Consider the following 21131-nt stretch of genomic DNA (forward strand, 5'->3'; position numbering starts at 1 on the left):
CCAAGACACTTAAAAAATAATAAAAATAAAGTCTTAAGAGGATATATCAACTGATTTTTTTTTCACATTAATTAAATGCTTTGCAGACATGTACAGTATGCCTACTTCCACCTAAATATCATGATAAAAGTGATATTGTGTCTGGTAACCCAGGGAAAAAGCATAAAATATCTAAGGTGAGACATCCTACCTCCATCTGTCATAAGCCCTGAATCCAGCACCAGCAGCACCGTGGAGAGGATAATGATCGCTCTTACAGTCATTCTGACTGCGCCAGAACCTCTGACTTCTGTAGCTTATAATAACACCTTTTCTTATTTAATAACCTTAAATACGATTTGTGCAGTGCCTCTCAAAGATCTCAGTTGACTTTTTCACGGTCTTTTATACCCGAAAGACAAAATGGCCTCTAGGACATGCATTCCAGTACTGGGTGCCAGAAGCCATTGTTTTGTCTGTTACATCACTGAATCAACAAGACAGTTTATCTCAGGTATTGCGTGGAAGCCTTTCTCATTGTTCTCTGTGATAAATGAAGGCTGAGATCAAGCGATGTTTGCCGTGGTTGTTTTCAGAAGTACTTGGGCCTTTTAAAGGAAATATGGATGTCTTTTTTTAGTGTTCTTATCTTTTAATCTGTATTTTTTCCTTTTTTGTTCAAGCTTGAAAGTGATGAAATACCAACATGACCAGTATCTTTGTAAAGACAAAATGAAATAATATTGACACAAGTTTCATAAAATGAAAAAAGACTGATTACATTGCCAGGAGTTCTGACCCAGTGCCCCTCGCAGAGATATGAAAAGTGATATGGCAAATAAAATGTAGTAAAATGTGGTTCACTCATCCTTGCATAATCACCTTGGGGTCACTTATGTAATGAATACCTTGAAAAAACCTTGTTCAAAGAAAAATAAATGGCCTTTTGGATTTTTCCTACCGTTGTCTTTTTATTCTAAAGTTTGCTTATTATGTGATCAAGACAAATGCATCAAACCGTACAGGAGCGCTACTATAAACACGTTGTTTTTCCTCTTAACATTCAGTACAGTTGTTGAACTAATATTCTGTATGAACTTTTCTATACTTGTCATATTAAGTCAATTCCAAACTATGTACGCTATGATGCATAGAATGCATCATGGAAAAGTAGTTTGAGAGATAAAACAGTGTACATGAGGACACTGATATTTATAGACACTGTTTTTTTTATATTTTTAGAAACTGTATGAGTAAATATGGAGCTCAATGAGTCATTCCATGTAAAACTCAGCAGTGCATCCCACGAGGTTTTGATTTGATGATTTAATTTAAGCTTCAGCGTCCCAGAAAAATATAAATCATCACTTCATGGAAAATATACAATCGAGATTCAATACTAAACGCTTGGTAAGTTTTTAATGAACAATAAATTAGGTTATATTACGCAGCTTTACTAGCTATCTTAAAGTGCAATTTTAGGTTTGTAATTATTGCAGGTACCATTTAAAAGTGGGAATGGTTTACTATGCCAATAGTATGTTTTGTTCAAGTCAAACAACCACATGGGGTCGTTAGAGTGCTACCTTAGAAACACACTTCAGGCACTTAATATCATTATGGGGCACTGGTAAAGAGGACATCGATACTGAATACAAAATGCAGAAATCCTTTCCACTATTCCGTCCTCGGAGTCTTGGGCTTGCCTATTCACAGGTTTTCCTGCTCCAAAATCGATATGACCAAATAGGCTACTGCTGTGTAATACGACCCTTAGGTTTCACTGCGGATCTCTGCATTCTTCAGCTTAGGCTGTTCCTTCTGTGTCCATAATGTCACGCTTTGGCTCAACGTGAACAAAACAGGCAACTCACCGTGCGTCAATAGCCCGCTCTTCAATGTACGTGCTTGTTCAAGCAATATGTATGACCTAGGCTACCGTAGGCCAAGCAGGGATAGGTCCCTCATACCTAAACGTCGGTTGGAATCTTGAACGAAGTGAAAAAAGAGACTGGCTCGCGAGGCTAGTTGGAATCTCACGTGCGTAGGTATGATATAGGCTTAGAAATGGTCCCTCCCCTCCCATCTCTCGCTGGAGCTAATGTTCGGCTGTACGTGTCTTCTTTAGGCAGACATTATCCGCGTTGACTATAGAACAATTTCAGTGCACACACTTGCACCAACCCGTTAAGATTTAGTTCTGTGTGGAATACCTGCGTTGGCAAGTTATTTCTAACCGCATTTTCTAAATATATGTCGGAAAGTGCAACACTTTTATTTATAAATCAGTCATTTTATTTACCCAAAAAAAGGTTTGTAAAACAAAAATAAACCAGTCACCACGAAAATATCGATTATAAAAGGCCAACGTTTTTCCTAGCGTATGTAATCCAATGTAAAATTTGTGCCCTTTGCCTGCTTTATGCATTGGACATATATCAAATTAATTTTATTCCTTGATAATCTTATTTACAGCCAACTCGAAGCTGTTCCCGTTATTATTGATAAAAGGAAGGCCGTTATCAAGTCCATGGCATCGCAAGCTGCAGTTCAATATACACAGCTGCCTTGCCTATGGACCACGAAGGACAACCAGTCTTCGCTAGTTTTCTGCGATTTACATCAAACATGCTAACATAACCGTGCGATTATAATCCTTTATTAGTGCACCACAAAAGTTCAGATGTGCTTTAGAAGGTCCAGGAATGTTTGGGGATCTGTTCACAAGTGATGCTGGGCGTCGGTTGAACGCTAGTAACCCCGACTGTTTCACCGAAAATAACCCTGCCACTGCAGAATCAGCAGCAGCATCAGTGTGGAGGAGCGCGCGACACAGGTGCAGGCCTTAAAGTGAACGTGCACCTCGAAACGAGCAGTCTTTGAGAACAGGCACCATTCTGTATTAAAATTATATTTACATCCCTTGTCGCAATCACCTAGATGCAGCACATCGCATCATGAGGTGTTTTTAATGAGCCATAATAATTTCCAGGAATTGTCACATGTCACTGTGCTGCCATATTTTATCTCATAAATATACAAATAATAATGAATATGTTTATACAGGTATTGTACTGAATGTTAACAGAGATAACGTTTCCTCTTAGCCTCTTTCTAGACTCCCTCAGTCTCATTCTAGCAGGGGGGCGGAGGTGTATGACGAGACATTTGTCCATTGGCACCATGCCATTTCTGATAAAAGCAACCAGTCTTCCCGTCACTCTTTATTTGCGCCTGAGACTTTTTGCGCGCCTCGGCGCGTGCGTGTGCTGTACAAAAGTATCTCCATGCTCCTTTAGGTCACATTATTTGCTGTCCTCTGTAGCCTACCCCGTGTGTCCAGCTCTGAATTCTGAATAACCTTATTGATCTCGGAGTTTAATGTGTTTAGTGTTATACTATATAGGCTACTTTTTAAACTTTGCCTGATTGATGGTTCATTCAACATAAGCCCTGTTAATTCGAGTCGACTTGCAGGGTGGTGCAAAGGAGAGGCCCCTCGACAGCACAGACCTGCCACTCAGTAAAAACCCATCAGTTATCCTCCGGAAGCCAGCATCCTCTAACCCCAGCATATGGGCAATTGACTTTCTTCTTATACGAATATGTGACGAATGACCTCGCTCAAAAGCTCGGGTTTCGGCAAAACCCCTCAGCCCCCCATGTTTATATCGGACTATATGAACTGGAAGAGAACTGTGTTAACTCTTTCATTTCTGTCCAACACTGCAGTGTTCTGCGGCGAGGCGCGTGCGGGACAGTTTAATGACGAGTGAAGTGAAAGGGGAAGCGAGAGTATGTAGATGTGAATGAACTTTTTAATTAAATTTTACTTAATATTGTTTGTCAGTGTTTATGCATTTATCCCCTGTTACGTTGAATGCCAAGCCAACGGTTCTGTCAGAATGCAGCGACAATAAATAAAAACAAGCACGGGCTCTTTAACGTCCATATTCAGAACGTGCCTTCTGCAGACATATCTCTTCAGAAAACCGGCCAGTTACGCCCTGTACCGGAGACGGGCTGGTGCGAGAGATACAACTGCGAAACCAATATAACACGACTGAGTTCTAACTAGGTCTAATCAGGGATATTAAATACTGATTGACACATATACTGTGTTGTTCAAATGTTAATGCATCAACTGTAATACAGCTGTTTTTTTTATTTTACTTTATTTACTAATGTAAGCTAGCTGCCTCTGCAATTTACTTGCCCCGATTTGCTGAAAGGAATGAACTATCGAGGTGTCATCAAGATGCTGCATTTGTTGAATTATTAATTACAGAAAATTCTTTCTTCGGTCCCACATTTAAATTTTTTTTCCCGAACTGTCGTATGTCGGCGGACAGGGATATGCACCGTATGCTGGAAGACCCACGGGAGGACAAGTGTACGCTTTTCACATTATTCTCGTGCGGAGCGTCGTAGACATGGATCCCCGTGCGCAGTAAATTGCTCGACCTCTCACAGGACCTGTGCAGTTTCACTTTTTACGCCTTCGTTGTAATCTAGTGTTTCTTTTACTGTCAAGCGCGGAGGAATGAATCGGACCTGGCTCTAAAAAGGGGACACAGCTGACGCATACGGGGTATCTCGGTTGCTCTCCACGAAACAATCAAAGGTAGGCGATGCTAGTCTTTGTATAATTTTTTTACCATTACGACCAGGGTTTCTAACTCTATTTTGAAAACCCTATAACATTTAAATATATGCTTTGAAACAGCGAGGTCCTTTAATGAACAATGTTATTAGAAAAATCTGTTCTGGATAGAAATATGCTAGTTTCTTGACTAAACATTTTGATAACCTGTAATGAATGCACCATTGCTACTTTTACAGCATTCAAATCACGCCAAGGACACTGCTTTACCGTAACAAGTGTCGCCACTGCAAAGAAATTGGATTATTTGCACTTCATGAGCAATGCTTGCGTACCAGAGGGTTTGGATTGGATAATTGCAGGGGCGGGAGTTGATTTATTTCCTTATGACCACTCCTGGCGCGTGTGATTAAATAATTAGATTGAGTTCCTTTGGTTTGCATGCCGCTCGTGCTGAAATTGAACGGTCGCCACCTTTATCTATAACTGCTAGATTTCAGTCATTTGTTTTTCCTAGCCTTATAAATGTGTAGTCCGCCCTCTTAATACATATACTGAGTTAGTTCAATGCATTGGGTGGACACATCATTCCTCGGAACAAAGGCAGTGAATTTTCGATTGTGGTAAAAAGTAATAGACGGTGGTCGATTTTTACAACAGTGTTGATTTTAGTATTGTTATGCAGCAGTTGCCACGGTCATCTGGATTATTTAGATTTTCAGTAATTTCATTTAGTGTAACTATAACCCCCATTGATACAGATTAAGTATAACCCCATTGATGCAGATTATACTATTATATATAAAATTATGTGGCTGACATAAAATGATCCACTAATGGAAAATGCATCTATAAAATCCATAAGTTTGAAAAATTACTTGACGGTTGTGAAGATGGAGTTCTGTGAAACAGAAATGATGTCATGATGTCGAGTGGCCATGTGTGGATTGATGACTATCCTGTGGAGATAGATTTCTCCCTGTTTTCCTTCCTGCAGTGCTTATTCGAGAGTTTACGCCCTTACAGAGTTATACGTTTTCTCATGGAGAACCCATCTATCTGTGGTGTGTCTGTGATGCAGTCCCGTCCCCTCCCTCACTTCCACGAGTCTGCAGGTGTCGTTTTTACTCAATTCTTCCAGAGTAAAGACTAAATCCACTCATTCTCTGCTGAAAATGCACTTTGGTTGACTGGGGGGAAAAAGGTATGTGCTTTCCTTGGAGCACTGTTTCATTACCACTTGAACGTTTCAGTCAACAAGTTTTGTTTATTGAGGTCTGTGTGAGTGAACTGGGGACTACACATTGTTTTTAATGTTGCGTGCATGCATACACCATCCAGAGGCTGTGTTGTTCTGGGAGTAGGATGGGTCAGCAGTATAGTCCAAATAATTCCTGTTCTGGAAGGTTTGTTTGTTGGGAGGTGAGTATTGGGCTCATTACATAATGCAGTTGTAGCATCTGTCAATACCAGTCTATTTATGCACAAGAGTCATGGACAACAAACAAGTGGCACTGTCTGAAATTTGTCACACTTTGATTGTAATATGTTGAAGGAGGCAGTGAGTAAATAGATGAATTCAGTTGGAAAATAAGATTGAGTCAAGGAGTTCTATTAATAAGTATTATATATTTTCATGTGTTCTTTACATCATTTTAAAATTACTTCTGTGATGTTGTTTCGAACAAGTTTTTAACGTGAGACTGTTACTGAATTTTCGAGCACAGCCTGTCTAGCATGTGACATTCCATCCCTATACATGGCCAGAATTCTGAAACACATTGTAGCCACTAGCCTTTCATAGCGGAAGGAGGCTTGGCCACTGGACGGCTTTTGTGCCCTTCCCTTGCTGGCTCTGTACTGCACACAAACCTTACTACACACCCAGCATACTCCTGCCTGCTCTGGAATAAATGCCGGGGGGGGGGGGGGGGTTAGTGCATCTGGTTCAGTGTAGCTTCCACTCCAGCTAGATCAATTTTATAATCCAACAAAATGGGCAAAGTATGTTTGCTCTCAAAATTTGCCTTTGGTTGCCAATAGAGGACTTAGAGGAAATGTTGCAATTTTCTTATGATTAAGGTCTGAGGGTTCTGCTGTTTTTCCTGTGTGAGAGTCTTGTTTTCCCCCACCCAACAGCAAACAATTCACATTGTATCTTCCTAAATCTAACTATATGGCCTTCCATTGACATGTTTCTCTGATCAACCACAGTTTGTCTCATTAATTCTATCACTTTAACCCTTGAGTAATTTTTTTTCTCCTGCTGAATAAGCATTGGTCATCCTGGCTTTAACTCAGGTGACATACTATTGTGAAGAGTAAATATATAAATATTACATATCACATCGGATATGCTATGTAAATTGTACATCCTATGTGACGCGCTATGTGCATATTTATTCTTTACTATAGAATATTGAGTGATTGATGGATGAATTTGTCATTGGTGCCATGCCAATATGCAGACAATATTCCTCCAGGCTGGCTTGGGCCCAGGCCTTTTGTAATAATTGTGACAGTGGTTTTGGTTGGAGAGGCAGAGAAAAGCCGGCCTGGTTGCGCATGAGGCCTGTCTCCTGTAATCCTTCTCATGTTTCCTCCTCCTGCAGTAACTTGTGTGGCTTTCTTCCCTTTGGCTCGGGGGATTCTCTGCTATCCAGACGTTTCTCTGATTCAGCACAATGGCGCATCTCAGATGAAACAGGATCTGCCTCACAACAACATCAGAGTTATAGACAACACACTGCAAATTCCCTTCTTTCTGTAGAGAGGAAAAGTACCTGCATTTTATGTATGTGTATATATATATATATATATATAATATTATTTAATTTGTCACACGGCTATATATATATATATATATATATATAGCCGTGTGACAAATTAAAGGAAAAACCTGAATGAATAAATGAATGGAGAAACATAACAACTGCGGATGCTTCCATACAGGTGTACTGCAAGATGAAATTAAATAATTAACATCCTATCATGCTCTGTGGCATGTATAAAAATGCTGAGTAGGCTGAGTTGACCTCGATTTTGGATCAAGATGGAAAGAAGAAGAGATCTTATTGACTTTGAAAGAGGATTAATTACTGGGGCACAGATGACAGGAGCTTCAGTCACAAAGACTGTGCCAAATAAGTTTTTACTATTACTTCTGAAGCTACTATCAGTACTACTATGATTCATAGTAATATACAATAATACAATGACATTGTATATAATATGCAAGCTAGAGTAATGAGTCTTGTGGCAGCCATGTTGTTCCTCAATTGATCAAATTTGTCTGGGCATATGACCCAGAGTTTTTCAAAACATGCTGTTTTGTCTCATTCTTAAGGAAAAGCGATTTGAATCAATATGTTAGGACCAGCTTATGTAAATTATAGCAATTATAGGGCTTTATTGGGCCTAATCAGATTTAACTCATCAGCCACTTTTTGCAGGGGAAGAGGCAGGAGACCAAAGAGAGTGAATAATAACTAGGATCATTCTGATCTTTCAACACTTAAAAAAGAGGTGTTGTCTGGGACCTGGTGTTGTGGTGTGTGCGAAAGTGGCACGTCTCTGGTTTGTGTCAATATTTGGAGAGTACTGAGCACTGTCTCTGTCAGTGAATTCACGGGGGGGGGGGGGGGGGGGGTGTCTTATGAAGCATTCATACCTTTTTATTAGCTGTGCCCTCCAAAGTTATGGGAACCATAGAGTGAAATTTGTTATTTTGTATAATGTATAATTAAGGAATTTGGATTTCAGATCAAATGATGAATATGAGACAAAATGTTTAGACAATGTTTATTTCATGGTATTTACATGCGTAGCCTATATGTTTTACCTTTTTTACCTGTATAGTACACAAACTATACAGACCATTAGACGCCTGTGAAATCCTGTATGTTTAGAACAGTGCCATGGTCACCTCTGGCTTTTTCTGGTGGGTGGTGCCAACATACAGTCTGTGATGTCCTATATGTATATACGTATTCTTATTCAGCCTTTATTTTTTAAATGGTATAAATAGCTGCAATCTAAAAATTGAAATGCCTTTTTTGGATGGTGAGTTAAGTAATGCATGGTGCAGCACAATACGGCAGTGCAGGTGGTGGTGCATTTCTGAAACTAGAAATTATCTACTGCTCTTCCACCTTACCTGGGCAATGCTACAGCCAATGATGTGCTGCTCTGCGGTGAACATGGCCACAGTTCGTATTGGCTTTGTCAGGATAGCAGATTACATGTTCCATGACAACCCTGAAAACCACTCTTTTAGCTTGATGCACCATTTGACAGATTCTACAATAAAATATATGAAATGCACTTGTTTTTATCTTTTGGACTCTATCAGGTATGGCTTTTCTATTCCAAAGAGAGGTGTTCTAAATATAAGATGTCAGTCAAATTTTTGTTCCCTGTGTCTGTTTCTGGATCATGAAATTGCCACTTGTTTTCTGCTACAGATCAATAATGTAGATGCCATAACGTGAGGGGAGTCTACAATCTGTGTGAGCAATAAACACAACAAAACATGCTCTCTTTCTAGCTGACTGAATTGGGCAACAGCTGCCTTTTTGTCAGTTCAGCACCCACAGGGCACTTTTAACACGCTCCCTTACCGTGTCGCAGGGGCTAAGTAGGCTGCTGTGCAAAACTGTTATTTTTGCTCAATAGAGTGTCCCTGTTGTGTCTGATATGACAGGCCAGTCTGTGAATTCCCCTTGGTGCAGACTGGCGTTTGACCACAGTGGGGCACTTGTGCCCCTGTGTCCTGTCGGCATCTGTGCCCTTGGCGCCCATCTGAGACGCCCAGAGAGTGCTTGTTATGGTCACAAATCCCTGTTTAGATCATCTGAAAATTGGAATGCTTCTGCCATTTAAAAAGAGCATCTGTATATTTGAAGTGTCAGATGTAGTGTGGATGTTGTGTGTCTATCGTATGGGTGTTGCGATAATTGTGTGTAGGTGTTTTCTGGATAATGTGTGGACATAAGACATTTTTCTTATGTATGAAACCTCAAGGGGGATTATCATAGTTTTAGTTCTGAATAGATATTCAGAATTAATGAAGGATAATTGTACACTATCTGATTACTCTGTATGTGTGTGTATGTGTGTGCACGCGTGTATGCATGTATGTACACAATCCATCATGTCATTTTCCATTTATGCTTAGAAGAACAATCCATGACTTGGGTCACAATTAAATAAAACACTCAATAACTATCACTGCTACCCCAGCACTGTGGTGCCAGGATTACAAATGACTACAGCCATTCATAATTACTGTGCCCCATTTACTCACTGGTCATCCAGAAATCTACTAGTGGAAAAGAAATGGCCTCTTTATAAAAGACCACTCCTGCTGTTTTTCAGGTAGAATTCTAGTTTTCTTTCATTGTGACTTTAGACTCTTATCTTGGTTCTGTTTTTCTTTATCTTGATGCTTCATCACTGTTCTGCTTCAGGAGTGCTCTGGGTTTTGGTAGCTTTTGAGCTGTGGACTGTGTGTATCTAGCCTTTATAGCTTTGTAAGAAACTATGAAACCATATAAACTATATAAGTGCATCTGGTAAATACATAAATTATAATATTATCCACCAGATGCAGGGGAAACAAGAGCATATGATCAGTTTATCATTTTGTGGTTGGACAGATTTCCTGTTCTGTTCACCTACCTCAGATAGGAATCTGGGGTGCGTGACAGGAATATATTTCTAAAATTAGGCAAAAATGAACATCAAAACCTCATACGCAGACCTGGGAATAAAAGTAAAATGTCAAAATTATAAATATATATTTTTGATATAAAAAATTGAATGAATTATTCAACAGCATGAATGATCAGCAATATGTGATTAGGATCAGCGGCTCCAAGTATGTGGCCATGGTCCTCTCCCGAAAAAAGACGGCTTGTCCCCTTCAAGTAAGGGGGGATCAACTGATCTTAAGCATATCGGGGTCTTATTCACAAGTGAGGGCAAAATGGGATTCAGAGATTGATCGCAGTCTCGGTGTGGGCATTGTATTGGATAGTGGTGGACGGCTGCCGAAAGAAAAAACTCTCGATTTTACCAGTTGGCGACTTCTCGTAACTTTGGTAACCTCCATTCTCGTTGTCGAGCAACAGCAAAAATTTGTGAATGACGTCGCGTCTGATGTCACCATATGACCCCCCCCCACCCCCCTCGGTGACACCAATCCTAGTGAAGCCACTGGAGGCGATCACGCAATCTAGCGACTTTTAGCGACATTTCAGAGAGCCTAGTATAGCGACTTCTGGTGAGATTTTTTTGGCATCACTGCCTGGGATCACCTTGGGATCCCCGGGATGAGTTGGTTGAAGTCGCTGGGGAGCGGTACATCTGTGACGTGTGTGATCGAAACCTTAACACTAAAAAACAGTTTTATACATCTGTGCATACAGTATATCCTTGCTTGTACTTTTCAGTTCATTATTACTTGGAGCAATAGCCAGGTTAAGGTACCATCTTTGCAATTATTATTCAAGATTATGAACAAAAAATGTATATGTAAAGATGGCTTGGAAATGTGAACTTTTCAAGTTGGTTTTGCACAGAATTTACCAACCAATTAAATCTGGTAGCTAACTACCATATTATATAGCAGCTGGTTAGCTGGCAAATTTGAGTGGTAGATGAATAGACTGTATAGCTACCTAGCCTATAGCTACCTAGCCTGCTAGTTAGCCTATCTTCAACCAATGTTTAATCTCATCAGAATATATAGAATAGCTACTTTGCCAGGAAACAGGCTAAAATTAGTATCAAGTACAAAATTTGGGCAAATAGAATATAGTTTATCATTATTTACTTGTCGAGTTGAAATAGTGCCATCAGTTCCCCGTTGCTATCTAGTTTTCAGCATCTTGGGAAAGCTACACTGATGTTGATGCTCTCTTGGTGCATGCATAAATTGGAATTTATTACATTGTATTATCTTTGACAACTTTAGTATTGGCTCAGATGCTGAGGACACTAGGGAGCAGGTTGCTTGCTTGTGCTGTCTGCCATAATGAATGTTAGTGCCAACAAGATTTCAGAGGCTTCTGGCACACCCCTGCTGTAGTGATGTCATTTTGCTTGTAAACAATGGGCCTCATTCACAAAACTTTTCTGAAAGTATTCTTACTTTTGTTCTTAAAAATGCACCTGTGAAAAAACAATATGAGATTCATGACACATGTGCAGACCTTTGTTTTTGGGCATATCCCAGGAGTATGAGATGATGAATGCTGAATGTTTGTAAATTTTATCTGCAATCCTGTTCATGTGATTTGCATAAGGAAACAGCCATGAACAAATACAGATTTTAAAAAAAGATGAATGCCGAAATGTTCTTGGAGACGTTCTTGCACGCAGTGATTGTACACGTTTCGTGAATGAGGCCCAATGATTGGTAAAAACCGAGGACATTAACATGATCTGAGGTTCTGAATTTTGCAGTTAGCTACAGATTTATTATGATCATTTAGCAATATTTGATTTTTAAAAAGTTGCATAACTTTACCTTTTAGCAAGTGTTTTTGTGACTTTTAAAACATAGCATGCTTAAAAATCTAAATAAAACCAAAAATATTTGAACTCTTTAAAAGGTTCAGTGCTAAAGACAGAGTTCCTTTGAATCCAGGCCATTTATCTGGTGATATTGTCCTGCTTACAGGATCAAATGTGTAGTTCTACTTTTTTTTTTTTTTTGCAGTAGCATCCCCCAAAACTTTACTTGGTTGTTCTCAGCTGTTTTAGCGTCCAAGAAGGAAGAAAACAAAATGAGTTGTCCCTCTCTCCCCTCTCTTGAGGACGCTGGTATGGCCGAGAAGTCCATGGAACCCGGATCTGTCAGCATCTCCATGGAGGAGACCGTTCGCAATGGGGGTGCACAGGAGCCGCCCCTGCTGACGCACCTGAAGAAGGTGGAGAATCACATCACAGAGGCGCAGCGCTTCTCCCACCTCCCTCGGCGCTCCACTGTGGACCTGGAGTTCACTGAGCTCTCCTACTCCATCCGAGAGGGCCCCTGCTGGCGCAGGAGAGGTAGGGCATCCGTTTTTCACTTTCTCCTTTTCTTTTCACTTTCCTCCTCTCTCCTCGTCTCCTTAAATTTCCTTCTACCTAATCCTCCCCCACCCCCATCCTGCGAGAACCCTACTGTAAGTGCTGTTAGTTTGGGATTGGCTCTCTTGGGGGTGTCTGCAGTAAGGGTTGATGAAACAGGCAGCACTGCCCACTCTCAGAGCAAGTGAGCTAAGTATAGAAGGCTAGCTTTGTGATCTTTAATAAAGCACTTTTAGTTGAAATGAGGACATGAATATGCTTTCATATGGTTTTCAGCCAAACAGAGACATACACGCACACACACACACACACACACACACACACATATATGTAGCAGAGAAAGAATACACACATTGCAAATGTCGATATTTACTGTTTTTACATATTTATTCATGTTTATATGTATATAGGCTACTAAATACTCATCATGCACTAAAATAAACCATATTGAAGAATGTTACATGATCTATACACGTACACAGACAAACACACACATGAAAGCATGCATACATCAGCAGTTGATTTTTGTGGGCAGGCTGTTGGGAAATAAGGTTTACAGTGTAGAGATTATGTCATTGTCAGAGGTTATGTGTGTCTGTCTGTCAGTCTGTCTCACTTGCTATGACTTATGAAATGTATGGATTTGGATGATATCTATGGGGCAATGAAGGCATGATGAGATTATAGGGCCGCTGAGAGGGTGGTGGAGCTGTGCACCCTATTTGTGTCCTGCTAGTTTTTTGTTCCCCCCTTTCTGAATATGATCAAAACATCCAAGACTCTGGTCTGATGGCAAAATTGCTTGTCAACACTGACCTTGGGTTCAGCCTCTGTTTGGTCCCCATCTCTGCTCCACCCTGCAAACTGCAGCCTTTCTGAGTTATTTACCATCAGTGTAGTGCGCTGTACCCTTCCCTGCTGTGACTCAGAGACAGAGCAGGCTTTGGACAGAACAGGCACGTGCCACGTAATTTATTGCCCATCGTATTACAGCAACGCTTCGTGAAGTGCATACGTCATCTGAAACTCGTTGTCTTAATTAAAAAAGGGGCTTGATGCCTTTTCTTCCATTTTCTCTCTCTCTCTATCATGATATCTGTCTTTCTTTCAATAGTATCCCTGACAGTATTCAGCTTTATTCAAAAGATTACATTTTCCTCTTGGGGCCAGTTTTGAAAACAATTTAACTGATAATATATTTTATCTTTTTATTCTTTATGACCTCACACAGTGCATTCACAGCAGCATACAAGGTTTACACAATAAAAGTATGAGTCAATATGTTATGAATAATTAACACCTATTCATATTTACTTATATTATCTGTATTTTATTGTTTTTGGATTGCTTCTAGAAAATGCACTTTGTTCAGCACTTTTTGCTAAGCCTCGTATGATTGTGTGATACTGTATATTTAAGAATATGGAAATTGTGTGATTTTTCATACAGTAATTACACTATATACATATATTATTGGACATGCTTTATATTATATAGTACTATGCAATATATTGGGCCAGATGTATGGACATAAAACTTACAGCACAAAATGCAGCCTGTCAAGTGTATGTTCACATAGTCTGTGTGAAATTAACATCTTATTTACCCAGGCTACTGCTAATTATGCAATCAACGAACGGGAGTGCCTACTAATCACATTTTACATAAGAAGCAAAGCTTAAAATGCACAGCTCAAAAACACCTGTTCAGTGTGTTGAATATCTTTATTGGATGTGGGGAAATTGATGTACTGTATCATCTGGTGCTGTCCAGCACTACGGATAGGTCAGGACAAAATACAAACTGTGATATTCCAGCTGTGGAACATCAGGACAGGAGCTGTTCCTCGGAAGCTTCACCATGCGCAGCGCCAAGCGTTGGCTGGAGTGGTGTAAAGCACACCGCCATTGGATTCTGGAGCAGTGGAAATGTGTTCACTGGAGTGATGAATCACGCTTTACTATCCTCCAGTCTGAAAGACAAGCTTGGGTTTGATGAATGCCAGAACGCTTCCAGCCCGGATGCATAATGCCAATTGTAAAGTTTGGTGGAGGAGGAATAATGGTCTGGGGCTGTTTTTCATGGTTCGGGCATGGCCCCTCAGTGTCAGTGAAGGGAAATCTTAATGCTACAGCATGCAATGACTTTCAATGAGAATTGTGTGCTTCCAGCTTTTTATCAACAGTTTGTGGAAGGTGCTTTTCTGTTTTAGCATCACAATGCCACCGTGCACAAACCAAGGTCCATGAAGAAATGGTTTGCCAAGTTTGGTGTGGAAGAACTTGACTGGCCTGCACAGAGCCCTGACCTCAGCCCCATTGAACACCTTTGAATTGGAATGCCGGCTGTGAACCAGGCCTAATTTCCCAACGTCAGTGCCTGACCTCAGTAATGCTCTTCGCGGCTGAATGAAAGCGAATCCCTGCAGCCATGTTCCAAAATCTAGCGGAAAGTCTTCCCAGAAGTGCCAACTCCATATTAATGCCCTTGGTTTTGGAATAAGATTGTGAGGTCGGGCACTGATTAGATGATTAGGCCTAGCTGTTGGATGGGGTTGAGGTCAGGCCTGTGCAGGCCAGTCAAGTTGTTCCACACTGTTCTCAAAAAAACATTTCTATATGGACCTTGCTGCGTTCCTGGGGGTATTGCCATGATGAAACGGGCCATTGACAAAAATGGTTGGGCAAGCACAGAATTGTCTGCAATGTGATTGTTTGCTGTAGCATTAAGATTTTCCTTCAGTGGAACTAAGGGGCCTAACCCAAACTATGTAAAACAGCCCCAGACCAAGGGATCTGCAGATTGGTCATGTGGTGTATGATAAAGCTGTAATGTTAGTTATTGATAAGCAGGTTTCAGTAGAGAAAGGACGCAGTGGTCACGCTAGCCAATGAAATGCTGCATCTTTGCTCTCTAGGACATTTCAACATCTGCATTTTTTTCATCAATTCACTGCGTTCTGATAAAAATAACTATTTTTACCCTAATGTGCCAACTCAGAATAACACTAATAACAAAATAAATCTATGGTATTCATAATTTTATTGTGACACTTGTAGGCTAACAGAAGCAGGATGGGATGAAAAAAAGTTCTGATCAGAAAGAATTCTTACCACACAGGTTAATATATATATATATATATATATATATATATATATATATATATATATATATTAAAACCCAAGGAGTGATTTATGTTTTAATTTACTCATGTTGAGCAAGCTTGCTAAAGCATGACATCTCATTTTCGACTTTTCATCTTATGTGCTTTCTCTTTGGACCTCGCTATGGTACCAACAAGAGTTTAAATATTGTAATTAATAAACAACACTGATGTGAGATCGAAAGATTAGCTGAAAGAAACAGGAGTGATTATTTTGTTGTGGTTCAAGTCTGGGTCATTGCCCCTTGTAAAAAAAGGCCTTGGAATATCTGCATTTATAGAATGCAACATATATTTTTCCCTGTGTTCTAGCTCTTTTCTGTGTAAATACAGAATTCTGCATTAATGTGACCACTGAACACAACTGTTAGTTATTTATAAGAAAGCGTTGGTACAAATATTAATAATCAAGCTGTATTGTTCATTGTTGATAAGCAAGCATCAGTACAGAAATGATCAAGTTGTAGCATAGTTTCCAGGATGGTAAAAAAAAAAAACTTTCTCTTTCCCCCAGATAAGATTTGCTTTGGGTGCTCACCCGATTGGGCAAGTGACATATCAATCAACTGGCCCAAACCAATCTCATTGTAGCCCTGGACCAGCAGAAACTCCTCATTGTCGAGCTCTGTTTTCTGAAAAAAAATTTCACTGGCGCTCTAATATAACTATCAAAATCTATTCTCTGCTGGTATGGATGATATAGCCAAATGCATTTTGTGGCACATTATTTCTACCAGTATACCATTTATATTATTTATATCGCCCACCTCTAATATACATGACATACATACTGTACTTCCAGCCCCATGCACCTGTTTGATACACAAGATGCTTGTTTCAGATTTTTCGCAAAATACATAGTTAATCTGGCCCATTGTGTCAGTTTTATATTTATATACAATATATCTTGCATATATATTTTAATACACATTTTTCCAATTTCTGTCATTTGTTCTGATGTTGATATATACCTTGTTTTTTATCTGAAAATTCACATTTGCTACTTCTTATTTTGAAGATTAAATGTCTACTTGTGTACCTCGTTTTTACTCTGACTTATAGTAACCCCTTGCAACCCCACCCTCTTTGCTTCTGCACCTGTTTTGCTTTGTGACATCATAACCTTGAGCCACAACCAGAGGCTTGTTCCAGGGAAACATTACATCATCACCTCCCTCACCTCCAGCTAACACATCAGTGCTGAGGCGAGGTGAGAAGCTGTGGAGTGCGTTCACTCGGCAGACTTTAGTCATGGCAGGATTGCGTTTCATCGGCACTTTCTCCAGAGTGCCTGAGCTGCTGCTTCCTGCTCCAGTGGGGGCTATGCAGGTGGGTGGACTGTGGACCTCTGAGGATGAGAGCTCATAAGCTCAGCTTCCTTTCATCTGCAAAATGGAAAAAAACAGACCCGCTCCTGTCTACTTAAAGGAAAAAACAGAATGGTGAAGGGAGCCATCTGGCTGAATCTCTCCCCCTCCTCAGTGCTAAAACCACTTCTCTCTATTGCTCCCTCTTTCCTTTCGTCATATTCCGATGCTCCCCATCGTTCATCATTTGTTTATTCCCTCTCTCTCTCCCTCCCTCCCTCTCTCTTCAATTTAGAAGCAGGCTTTTTGATCGTAGTGTGAGAGTCCCCCTGTTTGCGAGCGGAGCCCTCTCTGTCTCTGGTCTTCGAGGTCACCTTGACAGCTTGGTGGCACGTGCTCTTGTTAACCCTTCTGTGGCCTCCGTGCCTGAAGGCAAGCAAGCAGCAGACTAGAGGCACTGCCTCAGCACAGCAGATCCACATTGGACAGTTACCAGGGGTCAGATCTTTCATTCATGCTCCCCAGCCACTGACCGTCTCTACTGCCACCAAAGAGACAAAGCCAATCTGTGTGCTTGTGGAGGATGAACATCATGTCTGATGCATCTGCATTTAAAAGCAATAGAAGGTCAGAAAAGCAAGTGGACTATGAAAGCTTGAAGTCTTCATCCTATTCCAACACTACAAGATTATGAGGGACGTACGGATTGTAGTCAGATTCTTGGGGAGTCAGTGACGGTGTGCTCTGCTCATAACATTATGAGTACAGTATAGATCAGTGCCTGAATTAAGGGCTTTGACCACTATGGGTGAGGTGGGTGATGGTACACGAGTACAGTGTAAATACCCTTTAAATCCTCCGAGTGGAGGTCATGCAATGGTGTTTTAAGACCCCATTGTACTGTAACACAGATTGAACCTTACCTTTCAGATCAGGAAAGGTCACTGTACTGATGGTAATCCATGAATGTATGTTGATTTCAGAAGGAAGATCAATCTGCCAGTGGAAGAGACAGGCCGGGCCAAATGGTCCAGTCTTTAGGTTTGTAGATATCGAACTGCTCTTAGTGCTGCCATCAATAGAACTCAGACTGGTAATGCCTTTCCCTCACACGTGGCATTAATGCATCTCTATCGCTTGTGTTCAAGAGGTGCAGGTGTGTCCCATTTGAAAGTGCAGATCTTGAGATCATATCTTGTCTTTGCCTGGGATTAGTTGGTGCTATTGGGGAAACAAGCATTTCCTTTTAAAAACATCTGCTCAAATATGTGCTGTTTTTGTACACAAACAACAACTGTATGTCAAAACATGCATTACAGTTCATGAATTTAATTACTGACACTTTCATATGCATACATTATAATATAGACATTGAACTTTTAAAAATACAGAGAACCTCTGCGTAACCACCCTCATTGGGAAAAGGGAGGAGGTGGAAACCCGCAAAAAATTTAATTAAGCACAGCAGTTCTGCTTATTCTATTAAAGTGTGAATATGCAAAGATGTATTAATTCAACAAACCATTTTGTTCACATTTGTTCTGGTTTTTAGACTGTGGTGAACATAGACAATCAATTTCATATGGTGGGAGAGGTCTAGTAGCTGTAGCTTGCCCAAGAGCACAAGTATAGACGTACCGTTAATGTACTACTTGTGTCAAAGTGGAACCACAGTCTCTGCCAGGTTGTCAGTCTTGACATTAAGATTTAAATGAGGTTGTTAAAATATCCGGCAAGTTGATTACATCGGAGGTGTATATGCGGGAGTTTACTGCACATTATATCTCCTAAGTTATTGTTTAGCGGAAATGCTTTTACGTTTTCTTAAGCAGTCAACATGTGGAAAAAGACACTCACACTTGGCAGACTGCCCTTCAAAAGTTGTAAACACATTTTATTCCCTTTCTCTGCCCAATTTGGAATCATTCTTTATGCATCACTGCTTCTGTGATTCAAATTCGTTTTTGAATCACTGCTGGGCTACTTGCTCCTGCGTAAGGGCCACTACAGTTGAAATGTGAGCAGTTTTACAATGCAGTCGAATGCAAGTCCGAAGTAAAACTAGCGAAATAGTGCAGATTGGAGGAGAGGCATTTCTCTCACAGAGGACAACTGGTGAGCTAGCCTGTGGGTGTTTTGTGCATTGAGACTATTATCTGTCTAGGCTGCATTAACATCAAAGCTGCTAAGCGGCAGCAACCTGAAGAGTTCTGGATGACTTAAATCCACCCTATTCCCAGTAGGACAAAACTAATTATATCCTGTCACTGCAGACTTCCCGTTATAGTTGACTAATGGCGTAGCCTATGTCTGAACCTGGAATGTCTGCTGCGGGGCCACGAGGTTAGCAGATGAGCCGCTGAGAAGTGCTTTCTGTGGACAGGACAGGACTCACTCCAGGACCAGATTGGAGGTTATTTATAAGGAAGTATTGATTATTGCTTTTCCATTCAACTTTCTGTATTGTAAACTATTTGTGATACGTACTGGACACGTGGGTTTGAGCTTAAACACTTGTGTCGTTCACATTTCTGAAGGTGAACCCTTTGACCATTTATCCACACACCCTGGACACCTTCCAATGATTGCAGAAAATAATTTCCTGTGAAAAAGGGTGCAACATTTCATTTCAGTGTGACAGTGGCCGATGGATTGGGGTGATAAGTCAAGGACATTTTTTTTATCATAGTACTATGGATTTCAAGCCTGGACATAGTCGTGTCCTGATATGATTACATTAGCGACAGCATGTAGACTGGGAGGTTCTGCACCCCAGCTACTGTGCAAAGTTAGAATGCCAGACAAGTGCATTTTTCTTGGTGTGTTTGGCTTCCCGTGTACCTCTCGTGGGCGGTTATGTTCAACCTGTCATTGGAGTCTAAAATATCCCATTTATAGCCTGAGGGTGGCGATGGGAGGCTGGGCGGAGCGTACAGGGGGAGCTGGCCTTGGGCCGGTAACGAAGCGGGTCGGGGGCCTACCGACTCTCAAGGCCGGCGCAGCCTGCGGACTGCCAGGAAATGCGAGGAGGAGATGGCTGAGGTCATCAATAATGGAGCAGATAAAATGAAACGCACAGGAAAAAGGGCTTAATGGATAGGAGGGGCCTCGGCCGCCCTGGCTGCTGTGCGGCGCGGCGGCTTGCTGGAGCTGTAGCTGCCGTCCCCGCGGCCTCGTGTGCCGCTGAACACAGGCACGACTGCACACACGGTCCTTTTGCAGGCGCACATGCGTCAGAGTGTTCTGCGTGCTTGAAGCGCGGGGAAGGACACCATTTTATAGCCGTTCTTTTGTGTTTTTTTATTTGATCTTATTGTCTGTGAGGTAATGGGACAAAGTAGCGATGCAGTTTGGGTGGGAAAAAGAAGAGGAGCCATCTGCAATGCAGAATAAATTCTTCTGGGTGGTGTTAATTACGCAGTGCTTAAAATGCGGCTTGAGAGGGTCTTCGTAAGTGGAAAAAACGAATATTGAGGTCTCAGAAATTATTGGGGTATGAGAGTGTTAGTGCTATTCTCTGTTTGGCTCTTAGAACATGCTCAAAATCACGGCAAGCAGAAACATGGCAGGATATCGAAGGGATTGTGGGCGTAGGTCAAAGACTACCAGCTTCCATCTGTCTGTGTGGAGGGACTTCTGTTTGGAAAACACAGTGTCTTTCCTGAGTCTCAAATGTACGTATTAAATCTTACAAATTTAGAATAATTATATAACGGGTATTTTCCGGGCAATCACTCATTGAAAGAAAGAAGGGGCTTCCTTGGTGTCTGGGCCAAATTTTCCATCTGGCACACACTCAGGCTAACCACCCAGTCAGGCACCATTTTAGTCCACTAAATGAACACCTCCATCACCAACTGTGCTTGTGTGTGTGGGGGGGGGGGTATTCTGGTGCAAATATGGCTGTTGTGCCATCACCCTGTCTTACACACTGCTGTATAATCTAGCTGGGTGTTGCACACTCTTTCTCCATCCATTATCTATACCCGCTTATTCTGAGCAG

General features: G+C 41.0%; 1 protein-coding gene across 1 annotated transcript in view; it reads left to right on the plus strand.

Moving 5' to 3' along the window:
- Positions 1-3994: 3994 nt before the first annotated feature.
- Positions 3995-21131, plus strand: part of abcg4a (ATP-binding cassette, sub-family G (WHITE), member 4a) — a 37983-nt gene continuing 20846 nt past the window's right edge. Inside the window, exons 1-2 of the mRNA XM_064350928.1 lie at positions 3995-4603; positions 12403-12637. Of these exons, the coding sequence (XP_064206998.1) occupies positions 12412-12637 (226 nt within the window). The 5' untranslated portion in view covers positions 3995-4603; positions 12403-12411. The remainder of the gene's footprint in view (positions 4604-12402; positions 12638-21131) is intronic.

This window comes from Anguilla rostrata, chromosome 9 (genome assembly GCF_018555375.3).
Source record: "Anguilla rostrata isolate EN2019 chromosome 9, ASM1855537v3, whole genome shotgun sequence".
NCBI lineage: Eukaryota > Metazoa > Chordata > Actinopteri > Anguilliformes > Anguillidae > Anguilla > Anguilla rostrata.